At 43.7% G+C, this 24,001-nt stretch overlaps 2 protein-coding genes across 23 annotated transcripts in view; one reads left to right on the top strand and one right to left on the bottom strand.

The window, feature by feature from the left end:
* The window catches only part of GNAL (G protein subunit alpha L), a 152,179-nt gene extending 147,948 nt beyond the window's left edge, over window positions 1-4,231 (top strand). For all 5 annotated transcript variants that reach the window (XM_060613213.3, XM_060613215.3, XM_060613216.3 and 2 more), the window contains one exon: window positions 225-4,231. In XM_060613213.3, coding sequence (XP_060469196.1) covers window positions 225-371 — 147 coding nt within the window. In that variant the 3' untranslated portion in view covers window positions 372-4,231. The remainder of the gene's footprint in view (window positions 1-224) is intronic.
* Window positions 2,727-24,001, bottom strand: part of MPPE1 (metallophosphoesterase 1) — a 55,645-nt gene continuing 34,370 nt past the window's right edge. For 14 of the 18 annotated variants that reach the window (XM_078435438.2, XM_078435433.2, XM_078435434.2 and 11 more), the window contains 10 exons: window positions 18,514-18,627; window positions 14,364-14,746; window positions 10,842-10,950; window positions 8,134-8,237; window positions 7,430-7,504; window positions 5,475-5,583; window positions 5,267-5,335; window positions 5,059-5,181; window positions 4,222-4,362; window positions 2,727-3,209 (listed from right to left, as the gene is read on the bottom strand). In XM_078435438.2, the coding sequence (XP_078291564.1) occupies window positions 3,027-3,209; window positions 4,222-4,362; window positions 5,059-5,181; window positions 5,267-5,335; window positions 5,475-5,583; window positions 7,430-7,504; window positions 8,134-8,237; window positions 10,842-10,950; window positions 14,364-14,632 (1,182 nt within the window). In that variant the 5' untranslated portion in view covers window positions 14,633-14,746; window positions 18,514-18,627 and the 3' untranslated portion in view covers window positions 2,727-3,026. The remainder of the gene's footprint in view (window positions 3,210-4,221; window positions 4,363-5,058; window positions 5,182-5,266; window positions 5,336-5,474; window positions 5,584-7,429; window positions 7,505-8,133; window positions 8,238-10,841; window positions 10,951-14,363; window positions 14,747-18,513; window positions 18,628-24,001) is intronic. The other 4 variants (XM_078435441.2, XM_078435440.1, XM_078435442.1 and 1 more) reach the window with 3 other exon arrangements.

Genomic DNA, 24,001 nt, shown 5'->3' with positions numbered 1-24,001 from the left:
CTGAACACTAAGCTTCTGTGGCCAGAGGTAAGTGTGACGTTCTTTGAGTTTCCAGCAGGGTATTCAGTATTAAAACAGTCACAATCCCAGCTCCTCTTGTCTTTGATCAAAGTATTGCCCAAATTCTTCTCCAAGAATTAATGGAGTAGCAGCAGTGTTCCCATGTACCCCTGGGCGTGGTGGTCAGGGTCCCACAGCATAGATGGCTTTTTTTTTTTTTCCAGAGGATCAGCACAGCGACAGGGGACGGCAAACATTACTGCTACCCACACTTCACCTGTGCCGTGGACACCGAGAACATTCGCAGAGTGTTCAATGACTGCCGTGACATCATCCAGAGGATGCACCTCAAACAGTACGAACTTTTGTGAGGCAGCCCTGGGGCAGGTGGGTGCGCCTTCTGGCACCTTCTCTCCACCTGCCTCTCCTCCCTTGGCCACCCCACCAGGTGGAACATTTATTCCAGGATTGTCTGTCAGCCCCAAGCCATGGTAGAAAGTAGGGAGTTCCCGGTTTCATCCAGCTGCCGCCCTGTCCTGTTCTGACCTGTGTGACCACCAAGCCTCTGGCTACCTCTGTTCCCCTCAGGTTTGGTTTGTAGCTTTTGTTTTCACTGAACACAACCTTCCACAGCCTCCCCACCCCCACCAATTTGTGTCGCTGCAAACCAGCACTCTCACTTGGGTGGTGCTGCAGTGAAACCCCTCTGGGTGAGGGCCCCTTTCAGTCATCCATTCAGTGATTTCTTGATTCGGCAGGAACTTGATAAAGGGGGGAGAAATGGCACTTTTTTCTGGCTTATCAGGCATGATTGCAGTGGCAGGGGTATGAGGCAGTGAGCCACATGCGTGGGCAAGTGGCCACCTCTCCCGAGCTGCACTGGCCCAGGAGCGAGGCTAGACCCCAAGTCACAGGGTGGAGAGAAACCCGTTTCAATCATATCTGAGTCGCTGCCAACCTCAGGCATTAAGTTAGACCTACTCTGAGCAGACAACCTACTACATTCACCACTGCAAAGTGTGTCCTGTCTACACATGATTCTCTAGAGTGTGATATGCTTGGACAAGAGTCTCCCTTCATATATTCTTGTTGTTTTACTGCTGGTTTATTATAACTGTACAGACCACAAAATGTAATATTATTTTCTATAATTACTCAAAAATCCTTGTAGATCTTTGTGCCTCGATCAGGCTGTATCTGTAAAAGAAACGTGTTTTTATCGTGCTGAACCGCTAAATGTCAACATTACCTGCTGCTTGCTCTAAAAAAGAGAATGGTGTGTGTAGAATTTAGGATATTCTTCAGGTTAGTGCTTTTAAAAATATCTTTGATTAAATATATATATGCATATATATATAAATTATCCACATTAATCATTCACCTCTTACAAATAATTTTGTACCAACATCACAAGCTTTTCAAGAACCAAGGATTTTTTTTCTCCAGACAATATGTCTTTTGATTATTTTCCTATTTAACGACTTTTTACAAGTTCCCTGAGTGGAAATAGGTCAACCATTCCCTTTAGTCAAAGTTTTCGAACCACTTGGGCCACAGCTTCCAGTGTAAACAAAGAGCAAGAAGATGACAGAGGTGTCCGTGTTCGTGTCCAGCCCAAGAGAGTCAAAGGATGGCATCTCCATTTGCCTGCTCTCAAGAAGAAATATTACACAACCTTTATTTGGAAGACAAAGTCAAAATATATGGCTGTTTCTCACACTCGAAAGACTTGTAAATGCAGCGTCAGAAGTTATCGTACAGCGCAGTATCTAGAAAGCAAGAATCACGATAGCGGTGATGCTTCATATTCTACCCACAGCCACAACTTTGAGGGTCGTTGCCTTAGGTGCGAGATAATCTGCAAAGATGTCCAAAGGTGGATTTCAACAATACAAACCCAGAGGTGACAGCCTCGCTGACATGACTTCATTTCCTTTTAGTCTTTAGTATTGTCAAGTTTACTCTATAAGTAGGCATTTTGTAATCCTTTATAAATGCATCCAGACTAAAAAAAAGAAAAAAGAAAAAAATGCATCCAGACTGAAATACTACTTTTCCATGAATGAAAGGATAACTTTGTAGATAGTCAGTGTAAGAAGCACACCGTTTATGTCAGCATCCCTAAATTCCTGGACCTCTCTTCCCTGTTTCATAAAACCCTGATCTGAAATGAGACACATAAAGACACATAAAGTAGAAATTACTGTGTTTCCATTGCACTTTCCACATAAAATGTGAACCGAAGAGCCACACACACCCCCATATGCACAAAAAGCAAAAGCTGCATACTGTTATATATGTTATCACTCAGCAGTAACTCAACTTCCTCTTCAAACACAGAGTTGGACTCTTGGAAAAGAACACGTTTTACCTGGTTTCAAATTATCAAGACATATTTATTTTTAAGTACCAAAAGCCCCTTCCCAGCTCTTTGTCAGGTTTCTTTTGATCACGGACAGACATTAAATTCAGATTTAACAGCTTGGCCTGCTGGAGAGAAAATTACACTTCGCTAAAAATCTGATTCCATAATGAGCACAGAAGCACAAAAGTCTGTGAAAACAATATATTCCTGCTTGTGGCGTCTGTACTTTTATTTTAAGTGCATAGCTTTATAATATATAGGAGTCTGAGGCCCACTTCGTAGGGGGACAGAAGCAAGCCCAGTGTTTGTGCGCACATAATCCCAGGTGCCGGCTCCATCTTGGGGAAGGACAGACAGCATAGTGCATGCAAGTGAGACTTTAATAGCTTTTACATATTGTACAGACACGATCTTTGGTTATACATATATTTGATAAAATGAGAAAACAGACTTGTTGTAGAGTACACGTTCCATTGTTATAGCATGAGAACAGTACAGTCAACTATTTATCCTTGCAGGAGTTCGCATCCGTGATTTACAGTTCCTGTGATGGGTGTAAAGACCGCCACCCCCTTTGTCCCCTTCTCACATGAGCACTACCCAGAGTTCAGTTTTCCTGCCTTTGTTATTTGTGACGAAATGCAAAAGCGTCTCCTGCGCTTTACGTTGTCTTAAGTTTTCTGAGCAAGTTCCAACCAAAGAGAAGAGGCGAGGCTAGGAGCTTAAAGTGAGCTAACATGAGGACCACAAGAAACCCAATTGCTACACAGTATGTGGCCAGAACGGTGTTCTCGTAGGGGAGGTAGCACTTGGCAAGGGCGTACTCTGTGGGGGTCAACATGCCCTGGAAAGGAAATGAGAATAGTGATGCTGCAGTGAGAGCCCTGCCGCAGCACCAACACACCAGTCTTAGACAAAACAGGAGACGCAGCCTTCTTGGTCCCCTCAGGTGAGGCCAGGAAGTGGCTCTCCTCCCCTGAGACTGCGGGGCACAGCTTCCAAGAGCCAGCCACCCACCCTAAGCACTGATCGGAGACACAACGCGGAGGCTCCCAATGTGCCGAGTGGAGCTGACCTCTCCGTTGAAACCAGTCCCCGGCACAGTGGGTTCCTCTAAGGTGCAGTGGGCATACGTGCCAGAGATAACAAGAGGCATGGAGATCTATGTAAGTGGCCATTGAGAAACGGGGAGTGACTACAAGGCCATTTCTCATGGCGCTCGATGCTAAAGTAAGCAACCTGTTACCCAGAAATGCATGTGCCGGGGGCACCTCAATGGGTTTTTCTGTAGACATGTTTGCTGTGCGGAATGACACTGGGGAATGGTTTCGTTTACTCTGAATCTGAAAACATGAGGGTTTCCCCACCTTTTCATGAAGTAAAAGTACCTGACATAAAAGCATTATGACCTGGGTAAAATAAACACCAGGTGGCCACTAATTGAAACATCTTGAGCCAACTTACAAGAGCCGTAGCCTTTTTCTGCCAGAGCAAATGGGCACGTTTGGAACCTAAGACAAGATGATGGAGTATAGCTAATGAAGACATGATCCTGTTTCCTTAGAAAATTAAAAACGCAGAGCCTCAGACCTGAGAACAGTGCTGTCCCTGGAGAGGAAACACTCTGTAAGATGCCCCCCGCCCCCCACACAGGAGCAATGCCATGTTTATTTGTCCCCAGGGAGGTGTTTAGACAGGGGTCAGTGTATCAAACTAAGTGCACGTGTGGAGCAGGGGAAGTTTGTATTTACAGCTTTTGTATGTGTTTACGGATCGCAGCAATTAAATAGTTGATTACTGTGTTGATGTCAATACTTATATGAAAGCTTTCAGATGAAAATAAACGTCCACATTACCATGATGAAACTGGGGTTGTTTCTGTTCCTCCAACTGAAAGATGGCACGCTGATCTCCATGGTCCCCGCCCCGTGGAGCACCTCGCAGGCGCTGTGCGTGTGGCCGCTCAGGACCAGCCGCGGCTGGAGCCACCAGAGCAGCTACCGCACCCGGGGGACAGCATAGGTGGTTAGTGCTCTGACAGAGCCCCATCGGGGCCCATATTCACATAAATATAAAATCCCTACTTGGTAGAATGCTTCATTTTTTTCTTAAAATCCTATCAAAAGTTAAGTTCGAGCTTTTAGGGAAAATCTATCCTTCTCATTGCAGATTTTATATTTTTATAAATATTTTTGTAAATGTATTTTATAAATATATTTGTATCTTATCACATAGTACAGCATATCATACATTACACAAATATGTATTTATATGATATAAATATTTACATTGTTTTATTTATAAAATAACAAAAATATTTTCATATACTTATATATCATAATTATAATTTAAGTATTATACAATACATATTTGTGTAATATATAAATACATATTTGTATTATATAAATACATCTAAGTCAGCACATCCTAAGCCCCCAAAGTTAACTCTAAGTTCCATTCACATTTCCAAATACCTTTAAATTGGTGGAAAAAACTTCGAATAAAGTTTCTTAAAGCTGAGGATGTTCATTAACTTGATACTAGGCAGTAGAAGTACTGGGGTTGGGGTGCGGGAGGGACAAAAGGGTGATAGGAAAAGCTGATGTTGCCAAAGCCCTGCCCTCCGCCCTCAGGTGGCTAACTGTGACAGCCATCTGTCTGTCTGTTGGGGGGCATCGGGGTCCACAGCAAACCTTTTGTGAGGCCTCCCGGGAAAGTGCATCGTATCTCTCCTTAAAGGGGATGTCCCGCTCTTCCAGAGGTGCGGCGTCGTCCCCGGAGCAATTAGCATCGCTTCTCCGGTAAAGGGGGAAATGCTGCCAGGATTTAGAGACGGTCAGATGTGACCAGGAGGCCCCGGTTGGTCCACCAGATATGCAGAGCCACCTTCTCCCGGCTCACCTGCAGAAGGACCGGGGCTGACGCCGGCAGCGGCTGCTCATCTATGCATCTGCTGGAGTGATGTTCCTGCTGGGGAGGAATCAGTTAACCCGGCAACCCCAGCAGGAGGGGAAGAGGGAACTGAGAGGTGGACAAAACACAAAGTGCAGCAACCACACCGCAGAAGATGCCAGAACAGAAGCACCTGTGCATTCAGATGCTCTCCTACCTCTCGGGAGCAATTCAGTTTGTGAGAAATGTCGATAATTTCAGCTTCTGCTTCAGAGCAAAGGTTGCAGCCATCCCCTTCCAGGGCAACACTGTTGACCATCACAAAACTGAGACAGAGGGAGGAGGCAGAGAGTCAGGGCCACTGGGCTTCCCGTGTACTGTCTTCTCACAATGCTGTTCCCATGAAGCAAAAGGAAAGCACCCATAGTGTGAAGAAACATGCTCCAGAACAGCTTTAAATCTCCACTCGACTAATCTACGTTTTTAGGTACGAGTTGAGTTAAGAAAACAAAACAGCAGTATACTGGGAGTGGAGTCTAAGACATCATAAGAAGATTTTTAACCTTGAACTTTCAGAAATCCCAGATTACAGAAGCTCTGAGGTCAGACTACCACTGAGCCTCGCATCTGACCACGTGAAAAGACAGGGATATAAGAGCACACCCATTCCACTGACTTGTGGTAGGGACGGAATGAAATACTACCACCAAGCCTGCCACTAGGAAGTACTCGGTAAAGGTTAGATACTGTTATTATTACATAAAGCAAACCACAGGCAACATTTGCTAACATCTGTGCACGCAGAAAACAAGGCAGGGTGGGAGGGGGTTTGCAGGTCACAGCTAACTGGTATGGATAATCCCAAATTAGGATGATGATAAAGTCAGTTTTGGTTGCCCTTTACAACCACTTTACCTTAATTATATTTTTATAGACTCCCATTAAATACGCTTTCATCTCCTACACACGTATCAACTGGGCGCGAAGAAGGCACCTGTCAGTAAAGATTGCTTGAAATTTAAAGAATTTTAGTGAGAAGGAGCTAACTAAACGATCTGAAATATGGTCAGTGCGCTTCAAGTTTCCTAAACTCTACTCCCTAGGGAAAAAGAACTACAACTATGTCAAGTCTTCATATAACTCAGGAAAGGACGCTACTAGAAACTTAGTCCTATGGGCAAAGGGAGGGAAAGAGCGAGCATTTGTAGAGAACCCCCGACCTGGTCTCTGGGAGTGTCACAGATCATCTCTTGAGACGGGCCCAGTGAGCTATCACGGCCAAAGTCACAAGTGCTGGAAACCCATGGGGGCCATGACCTAAAAAGGAAGAGCCTTACTCTCCCACCTTTTTTCTCTCCACTATGTCTGCAACTAGAACACCATATATGGACTCATCCACTGTGCTGCAAACATACACACGGACTCGACAGGGTCCAGACACAGCACGAAAATGGCCATGCAGAAGGAGAGCAGGTGCTCATTTGTGGTCAGACAAAAGGGCTGGGACACTTTGGTCCACAGATCAAGGCTGATGGGCGTGGGGATGGGGCACACAGCTACACAGTACAGTGGACACACCTGCACCCAATCCTGGGATAACATGATGTCAATAGTATCCTTTATAAAGGGAAACAAGTACATTTTGAACAAATGAAATATACTCCTCTACAAAGTAGCCTGATGGAATCTCTATCACCCAGAGACACGGCACACAGGAAGACGATGCCCTCGGTGGCTAGGCAAAGTCAGAGACTGGCTGGTCCACCAGGCTGGTGACTCTGACAGTGACCGTCAGGCAGGATGAGGCCTGTGGTGCCTTCATCAGAAACCGTAAACCACGCCACACAGAGCCCGGTGTGGCAGGCGAAGACAGTTCCCTTAAAAAATTAAGTTTCCAAGGACTGAAGGGCTTCTTAAGAATTCACAAATAGGGGTGCCTGGGTGGCTCAGTTGGTTAAGTGTCAGACTTTGGCTCAGGTCATGATCTCACAGTTCATGAGTTCAAGCTCCACATCAGGCTCTGTGCTGACAGCTCAGAGCCTGGGAGCCTGCTTCAGATACGGTGTCTCCCTCTCTCTCTCCGCCCCTCCCCTACTCATGCTCTGCATCTGTCTGTCTCTCAAAAATAAATGAGCGTTAAAATTTTTTTTTTAATTCACAAATAATACTCACTTAATTCCTTTCCAAGAAAACAGCCTTTCAGGGTTGAAAACTTTCTCAAATCGTTTTATTTTGTATGTGCTCATCCTACGTTCAATTGTAAAAAGAAACATTTTTCAGAGCAAGCCATCTTAGCACCTCTTCAGACTCAGCATAAACACAAGAAATAACTCAGGATTTGAGTGCCGGACTAGCTTTTTGAGGTGAGAGCTCCAGCTGGCCCAGGCTATCAGGTGCAAATCTTAGCTCCACCACTGACTGGGGCAAGTGACTTAGTCCCCAGAGCCTCAGTTTCCTCACCAGCACAATGGTTAAAATAGCAGGACCATCAGAAAGATTAAATGAGTTACTATAAGGAAGTAAAGCGCTTAAAACAGGCTGGCACATCATAAGCACTATATAAATGCCATTTACAAAAGTGTAAATGGTCTTGTTTTCTGAGTCCCAAAGAAAACAATTGGTCATTAAATGTAAGTTTCAAGTCAGAATCCCCCAAGGGCACATACAAATCATTTATTCAACAGAGATTTGTTAAGGGTGTACAAGTGCCAAGACAAAAATCTTTGCCCTTGTGGAGTTTATGCTCCTGGGCTTACATCATTCAAGGGCAACAAATGTCCCCCACACAGCATAAGTAAGGCTTTCACCAGAATGGTAGGTTTAAAGTTACAGTTAACAAGAGCCCTCAGGATGCAATGCTTCACTGAACTACTTACTGATAGTGGAAGCCAATGTCATGGTTGCCAGCAACCACCTTCAGCAGCACATGACGTGGGTGTCTGAATATTTTCTGAAACCGCTCCACATCATCTGCCCAGGCCTGTGGGAAAAACAGGTCACTGCTGAGAGCTACAGAAACCTCTCTTCCCTGTGGCTAAAAATATATGCTCCTTATTCTGATAAGTTAATTACCCTGTCCAAATCAGATGCTCATAGAGCTAATGTAGAACTTAGAATTTCCAATTCTATGTCATACTTCTTTTTCTAAGACTTAATATTTTATTTAATCTGATACCAACTTTAATTAAGTGATACTCCCCCAGGGGCACCTGGGTGGCTCAGTCGGTTAAGCGTCTGACTTCGGCTCAGGTCATGATCTCACGGTTCGTGAGTTCAAGCCCCACGTCAGGCTCTGTGCTGACAGCTCAGAGCTTCAGATTCTGTCTCCCTCTCACTCTCTGCCTCTCCCCCACTCACATTCTGTCTCTCTTTCTCTCTCTCTCAAAAATAAATAAACATTGAAAAAAATTTAAATGATATTCCCCCGTATTAAAACATTAGATGGCAATCCTCAAAATATTTGATTCATACATCCATTGTTTTAAGATCCCCTGAAAAGATCCCCCAAAGCCCAACCATGGACTCCAGGCTGATGATCACTCCAGATCTGGACACATTGTAAGAAGAGGCTCTTAGGAAATGCCAAGCAAATTCGTGTGTCTCAACCAAAACAAGGATGAGTACATCCCTCATCTTAGCATTTCCCCATGGTTACAACTGTGGGAATGAGAACGGATGGGATGTGGGGGAAAGACAAAATCCAACAAATATTTCAAGATTCTGCTGACATTTGCTTTAACTATTAAAGCTTGAGAATTAGGTTTGTATCATTCTGACTTTTATTAAGCCTAAAAACATCACTTGGACAAACACTAGGAAGACAATACTTAGTTGAATAGTAATTAACTTTATCCTAAAAGTTTTAAATAAGATCCACGCTAGAGAAATATGCTGGATAGAGAGTCCTTCAATACATTTACAAAGACTTCACTTTAACATATAACATTTAAAGGTAGAATAACATAGGGGCACCTGGGTGGCTCAGTCGTTGAGCATCTGACTTGATTTGGGCTCAGGTCATGATCCCAGGGTCATGGGATTGAGCCCCACATTGGGCTCTGAGCTAATAGCACAGAGCCTGCTTGGGATTCTCTTTCTTCACCTCACTCTCTGCCCCTTCCCCTTCCCCACTCACTCTCTCAAAGTAAACATTTTTTAAAGAACACTAAAAAATAAAAATAAAGTTAGAATAACATAAAGTTAGAAAAACATAAAAACATAAAATGCTGCCCTTAATTTTCAAAATTAAGCAAAAGCAACATGTACCTCAACCTCATTTTATAACTAGTTATTTGTCACATATCCAACATGCAAAAGCAACATGTATATCCAACCTCATTTTATAACTAGTTATTTGTTGCATATAGTATTTCCATTACCTTATATCTAATTACAGACTAGATTCTAATGAACAAGGCAACCTTATAAATAGTGGGTTTCTATCAGATCTGGACCAAGACCTTCTTTGTATGCCTTTTGGGTTATCCTGGGAAATGCCAATGGATTTTTTAAAAATATCCCACCCTCCAAAATCCCTTCTAAAAACCATTTGTGACTAAACATTTTCAACTAAGCAGCAAAACAACTTTTTTCTTTTTTTCCATTAATTCCAGGAATATAATAAGCCAAATATTTTGACAGCTAGGGTGAGAACAGCCTTTCTCTTTGGTGATGGAAAGGCTTATGCCACCTCACTACCCAGATGGAGACCCCTACAGGCACAGTAGCCTCACACCAGGCCCCCAAGGCCCCTTCTGCACCTCTCCCTCAGAAGAAAGAAAAAGGAGAGTAGCAAGTAACTTTTATAGCACAGTTCTCATAATTTCGTGGTTAAATAAAAGAGCATTAAGTCAAATTATATTTCCATATGCATTCTGTAATTCTGCTGAAAAGCAACTTTGCACCCACCTTGCCTCTTTTTCCCTTTCTGAGAGGATCATGGGAATACACATTCCAACAAAGTAAGGTCTGACTAAACTACCTATTTCCTACATAAACAAATACCATTGATATTTGAACAAGAAGAGTTTGAACTGTGTGGGTCGACCCATATGTGGATATAGACAGGACCATACTATATATATATAATATATATATATAATATATACTGTATATATATACTATATATATAGATATAAAGACAGGACCATACTATAAATGTATTTTCTCTTCCTTAAGATTTTCTTCATAACATTTTCTTCTCTTAGCTTACTTTATTGAGAGAATACAGTATAGAATACATGTAACATAAAAAAATATGTGCTAATTATGTTAACAGTAAGGCTTCCGGTCAATAGTGGGACATTAGTAGCTAAGTTTGAGGAGAAGCAAAACTTATCCACAGATATTTGACTACACAAGGTCAGCACCCCTAACCTGGCATTGTTCAAGGATCAACTGTCTAAGATTAGTTTAACTCAAGGTACAGATCCTAATGACCTTCAAGAAAGACGATACATTTTTAATATTGGTAGTAAGCAAAACTTCCAACTCTCACTGATACTGCTTCATGGATTTTCTGGGCTGCCTGTGCTGCACCCTGAAAGCAGGATGGGATGAGGATGCCCGGATCATAGGGTCCTACCTGGGGGGAGCTCCACTTCCCTTCATCAAAGATGTCCCCTAGGATGAAGACGACTTCTGGCTGCAACAACCACAGAGCTGTCTGGAAGGCTCTCTCCATTTGCCACTCCCTTGAGGCCAACAGGAAAAAGCACAGCATCAGTCTGTTTCTTAGGAGAGCCCAGATCTGTCTTATGGGCCATTTAAAAAGTGAGCTGAGGGTCGCCTGCGTGGCTCAGTTGGTTAAACGTCTGACTTCTGATTTTGGCTCAGGTCATGACCTCACAGTTCGTGGGCTCAAGCCTTGCATTGGGCTCTGCGCTGACAGCGTGGTGCCTCCTTGGGATTCTCTCTCCTCTCTCTGCTCCTCCCGCACTTGCTCACACTTGCGCATGCATGCTGTCTCTCTCAAATAAATATTTAAATTTTTTTTTTCAATTTTTTTTTTTTTTTTTTTTTTTATTTTTGGGACAGAGAGAGACAGAGCATGAACGGGGGAGGGGCAGAGAGAGAGGGAGACACAGAATCGGAAACAGGCTCCAGGCTCCGAGCCATCAGCCCAGAGCCTGACGCGGGGCTCGAACTCACGGACCGCGAGATCGTGACCTGGCTGAAGTCGGACGCTTAACCGACTGCGCCACCCAGGCGCCCCTCAAATAAATATTTAAGAATAAAAATTAAAAAAGGAAACTGAATGGTCCCATTCTCCTTCATGGCCCCACCCCTGCTTCCCATCCATGCTTGGAAGGGTCAGAGTCCATATCTGATTAAATGTGGGGAACAACAGCCCCCAGGGAGTCGGACTGCCCCGCCCACACATCTTAAAGGCTGACTTCCCCCTATGTGACACCCACAGATCAGGCCCCACACACACTGTACCCCAGAAGCCATCCCTCGTGACAGCCCGGGAGGTCAGGGAGGGCTCAACGCAGCTTCCAAAGATGCCTCGCATAGACTGATTTTGCACCACACCAAGGAGATGATAGCATCTGGCTTAAGTTTCACTTTCTTCTTGAAGGGACCTCAACTTCCTACGTGCCTTCAGAATTGGGAGGAGATAATGAGAGAATCAGACTAGCTAATACCAAAACTGTAAATCCTAGAGACTTCCGACATCCAAGAAATCATCCCATTGGTAAGACAAGTAAATGAAAAGAGCTGGGGATCTAGAACCTGACAGGCACTCCAGCTGCACCCATTAACCACTTGTGTGGCCTTGAGGATGCTGCCTACTCTCTCTGATTTCTATTCTTCATTAGTAAACAGTAATAATAAAACCTATGTCTCTCATAAGACAGTTATGGGATTAAATGAGATAGCATCTGTTTTTTGTTTTGGGGTTTGGTGTTTTTTTTAGTGTTTTATTATTTATTTTAGAGAAAGAGAGAGTGCGAGCAGGGGAGAGGCAGAGAGAGAGGGAGACAGAATCCGAAGCAGGCTCCAGGTTCTGAGTTGTCAGCACAGGACCCGACACAGGACTCAAACTCACGAACTGTGAGATCATGACCTGAGCTGAAGTCAGATGCTTAACTGACTGAACCACCCAGGCACCCCTACATGAGATAGCATTTGTAAAGTGCCCAGCACAGCACCAACACACAATAGGTGTTCAAACATGTTAGTGCTTTCTCGACCCACCATCCCCTCTCCCTGACCAACTATGACCTGTGTCCTATTCCTCAGGATTCCAATTCTTCCTCCTTTTTAAGGCATCCTCCTGGCTGTTTTTCCTCTACCCAAGGGGACTGTGACATCCCGGGGCACATAAATAGGGGAAGGTAATTTGGGGTCAGAGAAGACTGGCCAGGCCCCATGTAAACTGCTGCGTGGTACACCCCTTCACTCAAGATACCTCCCAAAATTCATTTCTCAGTTTTTCTTGATTGAATGTTAGTCACCCTGGAGAAGAAAGCACCTAGAAACAGCAGCAGCAGGAGGGCAGGGAAGAAAGCTCAACTGGTAAAACCCAAATAAAGCCCAAGGAAATCTCACCCTGGCCCTTCTCTATCTCATGCCTCCTTTAGTTTAAAACTCTGAGTAAAGAAGGAAGGCCCCATCCATCTTTCCTTCTTTTGTCTCGCCTTTGTCACTCACCTCTAAGGACATTACACATCTCACCCCCTCCCCACCCCCAACGTAAGGTTCCTCCATATCCGAAGTGCTCATGGATATTCCTGATAGTAAAGGTTAAAGACCTGCACAAATGCAGTCATGATGAGGAATAGGGGGCAGGGTAGTGCGTCACCAAGAACAAGAAGAGAGCTCTGATGCCCTGGGGTAGAAAGCCCCATCAGTCGCCTTTCGGTGGGCATTCTTCACAATGGCCAAAAGTGGAAGCATCCATCAACAGGTGAATGGAGAAACAAAATGTGGTCTACATATACAATGGATATTATGCAGCCTTAAAAGGGAAGGAAATTCTGACACATGCACAACATGGATGAACCCTGAAGACATCATGCTAAGTGAAATAAGCCAGACACAAAAGGACAAATACTATATGACTCCATTTATATGAGGAACCTTGGGTGGAGACATCCATAGAGAGAGAAGGTAGAATGGTGGCTGCAGGGGCTGGGGTGGAGGGGGAAGGAGGGGTCAGTATTTCATGAGGACCAAGTTTCAGCCTGGGAAGATGAAAAAGTTCCAGAGACGGCTGGCAGTGATGGTTGCACAACAATATGAATGTACTTGATGTCACTGAAATGTACACTTAAAATTGTTTACGATGGTAACTTTTATGTTATGTGTACTGTATCACAGTTAAATTTTTTAAAAAGTCTTCTGATGGGAAAGCAGATGGATTATGCTAGGCAGGTCTAAGTGGGATAGACAGGACCTGATCCTCTCCCCAGGGTGAAAGCCACATATCTGCTCAAGTAGGCTCAAAACTACACACCATTGGGGCGCCTGGGTGGCTCAGTCAGTTAAGTGTCTGACTTCAGCTCAGGTCATGATCTCACAATTCATGAGTCTGAGCCCTACATCAGGCTCTGTGCTGATAGCTTGGAGCTGGGAGTCTGCTTCAGATTCTGTCTCTCCCTCTCTCTCTGTCCCTCCACTGCTCATGCTCTCTTTCTCAAGAATAAACATTAAAAAAATAAAAAATAACTAAAAAAAATAAAATCATAAACTACACACCATTGCCTGCAAGAGAGGACCACCAACCCAGCTCTGTTTCTCCCCCTGCCCAGGAGAAAAGGGAAACCTACCTTGACCGGCCATACCCATGTGCTGGACCTTACTGTGGGCATTTTCCTCATACAGCCCATAAGGTCTCTGTTACTAACAAGGAGGCAGAGACAGGCTTGGAGGAGCCCTAGTAACCTGTCCAAAGTCACAAGACTCAAACCCAGACCTGCTTTCCAAATTCTGGGTCCTTCTAAATAACAGATGCTCAGCAAATGGTATGTTTAAGGAAAAGTCCAATGTCCCATGTGTCCTTCTTTGAGAAGAAAATAACTAATGAGTACCTTGACCTATGGAGAGAGACTCTCTACCAGAAAGATTCAGAATCAGAAAGATTTCTGACTGTAGCTCCTACCTTCGTAATTTGTCTAGCCAATGGCCTCGTATTTCCCCAAGCAAGTGAGTATCAGCCAAAAACATGGCTTTCAGAGTCTCTTGTCCACTGTTGTGGGCTGGAGTTTTCACCTCAGGCCAATCGCATCGAAAGATCACTAAGTAATAGATTAAAAATTCGCAGAATAGAAGCGCAGCAAAGACAACGGCTATGAGTTTCGACAGCAAGAAACTCCTCCTCCTTAACAGACAAAGATGCTGCCTTCCAAACCCCAGCCTGATCAGGACCATCTCTCCTGCCCAGGAATTGCCAGCAATCAGGAGTGAAATCCATCAAGAATTCACCAGGGGGGACTGTGGAATCCTGCATAAGGTGCGGCAGGTGTCCAGGGCTTAGCCATGTACCTACAGGGAAAAGAGAAATGATTGGATTACGTTCCGTAATAATGCCACACACACTATCTCGTTCTTTTAAGAACTAATGAGTTCCAGAATCCTACCTATATTGCCAAATACATGAAGTGTCCAATACTTGTACAAGAATACTATGTCAGATTATGCTAGAAGAATGATCTTCCCGCTAGAAAAAGTTTTACTACCACTTTGGAAATCATTAAATAACAATCTGTCCAGACAATGTTAAGGTAGGACACATAATAGGGAAAGTCAACAAATATTAAGTAAGAGTAACTTGAACCCCAAAAGGATTCACTGCCCTTCCTGGACCTTACAAATCAACAGGCCAGAAGCCCCCTGCATTGCGTTGCCTCTGGTATGAATTCATCACTTTTCCACACTGCTTTTCCACAAAAGAAGTGAATATTCACAGACAATGTGCTTCAGGGATCCGAGCAATCCATTCCACTCTAGGCTCGGAGGCCGGAGCCTCACAGAGCACACATCTGTCAATGATGCATTCGGATTATATGTTTCACAAACATGGGTTTTCACTTGCAAATTGGCCTTAAAATTCTGGATGGCCTTCTGTCAGAAGACATTTATGTGCCATGGTTTCTCTATGGGAAACTTTAAAATGTTTATGGATTTTTGGAATCATAAATGAACTTTGCATCCTATTTAAAAAAAAAAAAAAAAGCATTTACTTTTGACACATATGAAGAGAAAGGCTGGTACATGGACGACCTGAAATGGGCTTTAAAAAGTGGCATGTTGGTGGGGAGGGTGGGGTCAGGGAGCGGTGCACCTTGGTGGCTCACTCAGTTAAGCGTCTAACTCTTGATTTCAGCTCAGGTCTTTGTGTCACAGTTGTGAGTTGAACCTTGCAATGGGAGGGGAGTGAAGTCCACTTAAAAAAAAGAAAAAGTGGAATGCTACTAAAGTTCTTCATCTTATGCTCAAGATGAGGATCTTAGGGGCGCCTAGGTGGCTCAGTCAGTTAAGCATCCAACTTTGGCTCAGGTTATGATCACACAGTTCATGGGTTCAAGCCCCGTGTCAGGCTCTGTGCTGACAGCTCGGAGCCTGGAGCCTGCTTTGGATCCTGTGCCTCCCTCTCTCTTTGCCCCTCCCTTGCTTGTGCGTGTGCGCACGTGCGCTCTATCTCTCTCTCTCTCTCTCAAAAATAAATAAATAAACATTAAAAAAAAGAAAAAAAAAAAGGATGAGGATCTTAAAGGGTAGTGACCTGGTGGCTGCAGAGAACTCAGATATGGGAAAAACTCCAGAAGTCTCAGAGTGGGTGGGGGCTATGAGAGACATTGACCACAGATGCTCACTGAGCTAATATATACAGAAAAGCCCTTTCTGGGGAAATGATGTTCTAAGATGAATGCAGGAACCTTCATATGGTTGACAGACAAGCGGTCACGAACAGTCTCATTCCTGGAGGGTCTACAACAATGTCTGCAAAATTCCGTTTCCAGAGCTGTTCATGTTTGCATGTAAGCCCGAGTCCCTATAAAAGGCCCTCACTTACTGCACAGCAGAGTTCTATATACCCATTGAGATACAGGACTTTTTTTTAATCTTACCTACAGGGTAACATTAAAGAAAACTAAGTGGGGGTAAACATAAAAATTACCTAAAGAAAAATAAGTGGGGGTAAACATGTATTTTGAGCCATTACCAAAGGTTCAAAACATAACCCCAGAATTGAAAGTGCCTTCGGAAACTGAAAGATGATGGATACACTTCACGCTTCTCCAAATGGAGCTGTGACAATGGTCTGCTGGACTACGAAGCCCTCACTCCCATCTATGGCTTTTCAGAAAAGAAGAAATGAGAGGATAGGAGGGGAATGAATGGCTCTGTGCCCAAGGCTTCACTTTCTTCCACCTGCTCTCGAGTGGCATTCTTACTGGGAAGTATTTGATTAAAGAGGGAACAGGACTCGAATGCCAGATTTTAAATGCATCCTTTCAGACAGAGAGGTCAAAAGCAGCTGTGCATGTAACCTGGGCTCAAATGCTCTTCCTGGAACTCTACTCAGAACATCCATAGTATCTTTGTCAAGCCGGTCTGACCACCGTGACCATGTGCCATACCTTGTCCTTGTACTTAGAACCTCCTCGCCCCCTCTGTTTTCTCTAAGGTTGAACCCCTGTGCCACATAACTAAAATCACCGTACTTTATCTTCTAACTGGGGACTCCTCTGAGAGTGAAAGGTGGCACTAACAATAATAAAAAAACACGGCAGTTCTGGGCAACTCGGGGGGTGCAGCCACCCCATAAGGCTCCAGCCCATAAGGCTGGTGCTTAATCTGATGCAGGTGAGGAGAAAGCAAGGACTCCTGCTGTCATCCACTTATCAGCAAACTCCAGAAGGAGGTACAATTGCTGCCAGTAACAACTAAGGGTATGGATTTTGTTTGGGTGATGCTCCTAAGAGAGAGACAAAGACTCTAAGGAACAATGAATGTATTTCTTAATACCATCCAATTTCCTTTGTTTTGATTCAATCAAATATGTCTGAAGCAACCATTTGGTCTTAATGTCTCATTTTCTTTCAAAAGGTGGAAGGATCTCCTGAAATCCTAAAAACAGCGGCTGAAACTTCCTAAAACTTTAATGTCTCCTCACGCCGCAGAGGACAAGTTGAGAGGAAGGAATGCCAGCCTTCTGGAGTTAGCCTCAGAATTCTCTTAACATGCAAAGCTTTGCTCTTTATAGGCTCCAAGTTCCCGAGGTAAAAACCAGAATGACAACTTTCTAATTGTTTCTCTACACCCACCTCCTTTCATCAGAGAAGCTGGTTTCGGTGGTGATAGCTAAGATCCAGGAACACAGCAAAGGAAGATGGGTGGCCTGGAGCACCGCAGGCCCACCCTGCCCTCCGAGTGCAGCAGAGAGTGGGGGCCAGGAGCCGAGGGGACACAAAGCTGCAGTCTGTCAGCTTCCCTGGACCAAGGGAGCAGAACAGGACCCACAGAGACAAGCCACGGGTTTGCACTCACAGGTGGCGCTGGCTCTCCCCGACCCGGTTCCCAGGTTCCCATTGGATCCTGCTGAGGCTCAGCCTGGCCCCTGCCTCCAGGCTGACTGCAGCAAAGGCAGGGAACAATTCCTCAGCTTAAGGAAGGCCACGTGGCAACAAAAGGTTGGGGGAGCCCCTGCCCTTCCCTCAAGCGTCTGTGTTCTTTTTTCCACAAAGAAATAAAAGATACTCCACACAGAGCCATTCAGCCAGAAGACTCAGAATGAAGGAAGGGAGGGAGGGAAGGAGGAAGGGAGGAAAGGAAGGAGAGAGGGAGGGAAGGCGAGAGGGAGGGTAGGAGGGAAAAAAAAGGAAAGGCAAAGAGGGAGAGCAAGCTGGCTGGTACTGTTCCATACTTTCTTGAGAAAACCCTAACATCATGTCAATCAGCTCTCCAGTATAGTGTGATCACTTTTAAGAAATAGAACTCCTCACCAGAGTGAAAACCATTATTTGACAACCTCTGACACCAAATCCTTAAATCAAAAATTCCTTTTGCTCAAATCTTGGGAAACTACTTCTCCTTCTCTATCCAAACTCATCGTGTTACTCATCAAAGTAGTATCTCCAATGTGGTCTTCAATGTTATGGTCAAAGCATATCCCCTTTTACCTCCTGAAATGAAGACAGTAATTTTTAGGGCTGATGGGGTGGGGAAGGGATCCAATCTCTCCCTAGAACTGACACAGCAAGGCCCCCATGCCAGGTGCACATTATGTAATGAGATGCCACTCCTACCTTATGGCTGCTTCCAGATGGGTATAAAGTGACCTCCTCCTTGGGTTCAAGCCAACTTGCACTTAAGCCAACCCCAGGGCCAGCGCTGCGTCCTCGTTTTCTGATGCAGCTGACCTGTGAAAAAAAGCATGCTGACCACCAGTCATTGGGAGCAAAGGACACTCCACCCCTGGAGCAGACATGGGACAACTGAGCCTACCTTTCTTGGTAGGAAACAGGAAAACCGAAGAGCTCTATAGGGAATCAGCAGCCACTTATTCCTCTTCCAGTATTTTCTCCTACGTTATGAATACCCACCAGCAGAGAGAGTAGCTACGATGAATTGGACAAAACTCCACCTACTGCTCAGCTCTGCTACATGTGACCTTGGGCAAGCCACTTACCCTTTCTGAGCCTCATCATGGGGGTCACAGCACTTGCCTCCACTGATGTCATGGAGATTGACAGAAATAATGTTCACAAATTTTTTTTTAAATGAAGCAGGTATATCAGGATTAGACTAGACAGTAAACCTTACAATATGATGAATTTCAACAGGCTCAAGGCAAGGGAACTCAATTCAAATGGCCATAATCAGATTAGGGAGAATGAAGCCCAGTGGAGAATAAAGGCCAGAAATTAGAATCTAGAAGCTGTGGCCATCTTCGGCTGTCTTCCCCACTCATTTACTGAGTTGGACTTTCTAATGCTTGACATCCAAAATCCCCATACCCTTCCCTTACTAGAAGTAAACTTGAAATTTTATCTCAACCATAATATGTAGGCCAATGATTTAAAATCTCCACAGCCACACAGCCTGAATAACTAAATGCTACTATATCTTCCACATCCAGGCTTTTACAGGCTAACGGAGAGAAACTGTGTTCTTTCTAAGACAAAATGGAAGGAGGGTCTGGTCCTTTATCAGAACACTGTGGAGTGCTCCACCCAGGCCCAGATATGGCCAGCTCTTCCTGCCTCCTCAGTGAATACATGGGGGGAAAAGATTTTTATCCATCTTATATCACTAGATGTAAAACTAAGCTATGAGGGGTTTCAATAAAGAGGATATTCTCTGCGTGTTAAGTGCTTGTGGTTAAGTGATGAAGAATTCTGTCCATATGAGACGCTTTCCTTTGCATGTAGCAGATTTGGGTTCAAAACGCAAAATTACTGAAATGTTCGTGTTTTCACCCCCCAAGGTCAATTTGTCAGTTTTATTAAACTCGGTGAATGATATCCCAGTGGTGTGGGGGGCCGGGCCCCGGTGCCAGGCTGAGACCAGGTCGAGCAACGTTCCCTGTTGACTCAAGCCAACCCGGTGGTTCCCCCTCCCATTCCCCCACTCTCAAGGGCATACGAAAGCCTTGTCAAGGCTGAGAAAGTTAATTCCTGAAGCCTGTGGTCTGCAGGTGTTGGCAGTAATGCTACCTCCCTTTTTCTACCCCGAGTCAGATAGAAACAAACATGGGAATTGTGTTTTGCTAGCAATCTTATCAACAAGGTCTTGTTGTGACCCGTCCAGAAAATGCACAAGAAACAGAACTAAATGTTTTGGTTGGCAGCGATTATGTGAAACCTGTTTATTCTTAGAATGGCCTGACCCATAAGAGTCTGGATATAAAAGATTGTGTACAGCAACAATAAAGCCGTCACTTGGGCCATCAGCCCAGGGGACCCTCCTGTTCCCAAACTTTCTCTTCTCTCTTTTTTCTTGCATTCCCCTACCCTCAGGACCCTGACCTCGGTGTTTGTCGCGCCGATCGCGACACAGCGGGAAAACTATACAGGCCTCCCAACAATGTTCAGTCTGGCTGGGATCAAAAGGCAGATGCACTCCCCTCAGGACCCCTCCCGACTTGTCTCTAAGAGAGCTACACTTGATATTAAAGGTCCCAGAGGGCCCTGGTAAAAACTAAAGTGCAGAATCTGGAGATTTTGATTTCTACCACCGACACACTCCGTATTCCTGACATCACACACGATGGCATCGGTAACATCTCCCAACCCAGAATTTTTCAAAAAGCCAAAAGAAACCCATCTCTGGTTCATGAAATCAGTTTGGCGGTTTGTGACCAGAGTTTTAAAAAATTAGATAGAAGAAAACAGAATAGAAAAAATTAGCCTGCACTGTACAGAGTCAAGGCAAGGCACCATAAAGTTTATTTCACCAAACTTTTGCTTCCACTTTTCAGTACACGGATCTGTGTGTCCTGATCATGATATAAAATACATTTCTCATTGCACTAGTCACCGTCTTCATATCCCGCCTCTGCCAGTGCCCAGGATAGTGCCTGCAAACAGTAAGTGCTCGATACACATCCACGGAGTTAACGACCCCCATTTAAAGCTTACTGTCTCAAACATTCTAGAATTACAAACATATATTATCACTCTTCTGGTCTTTAAATGCTTCACAATCTCCAGTCATAGGAACAAGAGGAACAGCTAAAGAAGATGTACCTGTTCCCTCTGGTCAAAGGGCCAAGCAGGAATTTAAAGATGGGCAAAACAGGTGGCCAGAACATATTTCCTCACCAGCCCCTGTGTGGAACTCTTCCAAAGAAAAGTTTGGGTGGCCCTCTGATGGAAGGGAAGTAATCTTCCCTGAGCCTTTTTGGAGAAAAGAGCTTTCTTTCTAAAAGGGAAGTACATGACTTTCATGTACTTGCTTGGTAGCTCCTGGGTTCTCTCCTAAGCCCCGGGGATGGCATGATCCAGCAGCTGGGGAAGTCTATATCCCAGTTGTATTATTTCCTAGTATGTGATCTCATGCAAGTTGCTCAAAAACAAGCAAACAACAGCAAAAAAAAAAAAAAAAAAACAGAAAAGGATGAGGGGGAGAAACAAGATCGTTATTATGAAAAAAAAAATAATAATAATAAGCATTGATGAGAATGTGGAGAAATTGCAATGCATGTGTACTGTTGGTAGGAATGTAAAATGGTGCAGCTACTATAAAAAACAGTGTGGTGGTTCCTCAAAAAATTAAAAATGGAACTGCTACATGATCCAACAATTTCACTTCCAGGTAAACATTCAAAAGAACTGAAAGCAGAGACTCACATATTTGTACACCCATGTACACAGCAGCATCATTCACAACAGTCAAAAGGTGGAAACAACCCAAATGTCTGTCAATTGATCAATGGACAAACAAAATGTGGCACGTGTATATATATAATGGAATATTCCTCAGTCCTTTAAAAGGAAAGAAATCCTGACACATGCTACAATATGAATGAATCTTGAGGACATGATACTAAGGGAAATGAGCCAGTCACAAAGAGACAAATACTATGTGATTCCATTTATAAGAGGTAACTAGAGTCATCAAATTCATACAAACAGAAAGTAGAATGGGGGTTACCAAGGGGCTGGGAAAAGGGAAAACGGGGAGTTGTTGTTTCATGGGTGTAGATCCAGTTTTGCAAGATGGAAAAGCACTAAAGATTGGACAACAATGTCAACCCTACTGAACTATACACTTAAAAATGGAGTACAGAGAGATTCAGAAGCATCAGAAGACAAGCCTCAGACTGGAAGAAAATATTTACAAAACACACTTCTAATAAAGGACTATTATCAAACATATACAAAGAACTCCTAAAATTCAATAAGAAAACAAACAGCCCAGGGGTGCCTGGGTGGCTCAGTCTGTTAGGCGGCCAACTTTGGCTCGGGTCATAATCTCGCGGTCCGTGAGTTCGAGCCCCGCGTCGGGCTCTGTGCTGACAGCTCAGAGCCTGGAGCCTGTTTCAGATTCTGTGTCTCCCTCTCTCTGACCCTCCCCCATTCATGCTCTGTCTCTCTCTGTCTCAAAAATAAATAAACGTTTAAAAAAAGAAAAAAGAAAAGAAAAGAGAAAAGAAAAGAAAAGAAAAGAAAAGAAAAGAAAAGAAAAGAAACAGCCCAGTTAGAAAGTGGGCAAAAGTAAGACAATAGATCTTACACATTCTCATCACACACCACAAACAAAAATAACCATGTGATTGGATGGATGTTTTAGTTGATGGTTGTGTAGACTGTGATAACCACTTCACTATAGGGACGTATCTCAAATCATCACATCACACATTTTAAATATGTACAATTTTACTTGTCAATTATATCTCAATATAGCTGGGGGGAAAATGAAAAATTAATAATTGAAAATAAATTTAAAACGGACCGAAGACCTTCAAGGACAGCTCACCAAAGAAGTATAATGGCAAATAAGTATATGAAAAGCTCCACATCATAGGTCATTAAAGAAATGCAAATTAAAACAAGAACAAGATACACACCTATTAGACACACACACAAATTAGAGTCACCAAAATCCACAACACTGGCCACACCAAATGCTGGCGAGGATGTGGAGTAACAGACCATCTCCTTCATTATTAGTGGGAATACACAAGGGCACAGCTACTTTGGAAGACTGTTCGGCAGTTTCTTACAAAACTAAACATACTCTCACCCTGTGATCCAGCAATTGTGCTGCTTGTTATTTTACCCAAATGAGTTGAAAACTTACATCCACACAAAAACCTGCACACAAACATTTACAGCAGCTGTTTTCCTAACTGCCAAAACTCTGAAGCAACCAAGATGCCCTTCAATAGGTGAATGGATAAATAAACTGTGGTACATTCACACAATGGAATATTATTCAGTGCGAAAAAGAAATGAGCTATCATGCCATGAAAAGGCATGCAGGAACCTTCAATGCATATTACTAACCAAAAGAAGTCAATCTGAAAAGGCTACATACTATATGATTCTTTCTATATGACATTCTGGAAAAGACAAAACTATGGATACCATAAAAGATCAGTGATTGCCAGGGAGCTTAGGGGAAGGAAGGGAGGGATGAACAGGCGGGGAACAGGGGATATTTAGGGCAGTAAAAATACTCTTGGATATTTTTATACGTGGATATTTAATATGTGGATATAATATCACTATACATTGTTAAAACCCTTAGATGTACATCACCAAGAGCAGACTTAATGTGAACTAGACTTTGGGTGATTTTGATATGTCAGTGTAGATTCATCAATTGTAACAGATGTATGACTCTAGTGGAGAATGATGATAATGGGGGAGGTTGTGCTATGTGGGGGCAGGGGTATATGGGAACTCTCTACTTTCTGCTCAGTTTTGTTGTGAACCTAAAACTGCTCTTTAAAAAAAAAAAGTCTATGAAAAGTTGGCAAGATAGTGAATTTTATGTATATTTTACCACAATTAATTTTTTTTTAATTTAAGGTAATGATATTCTGATACATGATACAGCACGGAGAACCCTGAAGACATTATACTAAGTGAAATAAGCCAGACACAGAATGACAAACACTATATGCTTCCACTTACATAAGGGACTAGAGTAGGCAGTTCATAGAGACAAAGTAAAATGGTGGTGGCCAGGGGTCAGGGTGGGTGAGGGGGGAAATGAGCAGTCAATATTTACAGGGTTCAATTTGGGAAAAAGAAAAAGTTCTGGAAATGGATAGTGGTGATGGTT

The sequence above is a fragment of the Panthera onca genome, chromosome D3, assembly GCF_046562875.1.
Source record: "Panthera onca isolate mPanOnc1 chromosome D3, mPanOnc1 haplotype 2, whole genome shotgun sequence".
NCBI classification, from domain to species: Eukaryota; Metazoa; Chordata; class Mammalia; order Carnivora; family Felidae; genus Panthera; species Panthera onca.
Note: the sequence above shows the minus strand (reverse complement) of the source record. Positions and strands in the feature narration are given on the sequence as shown.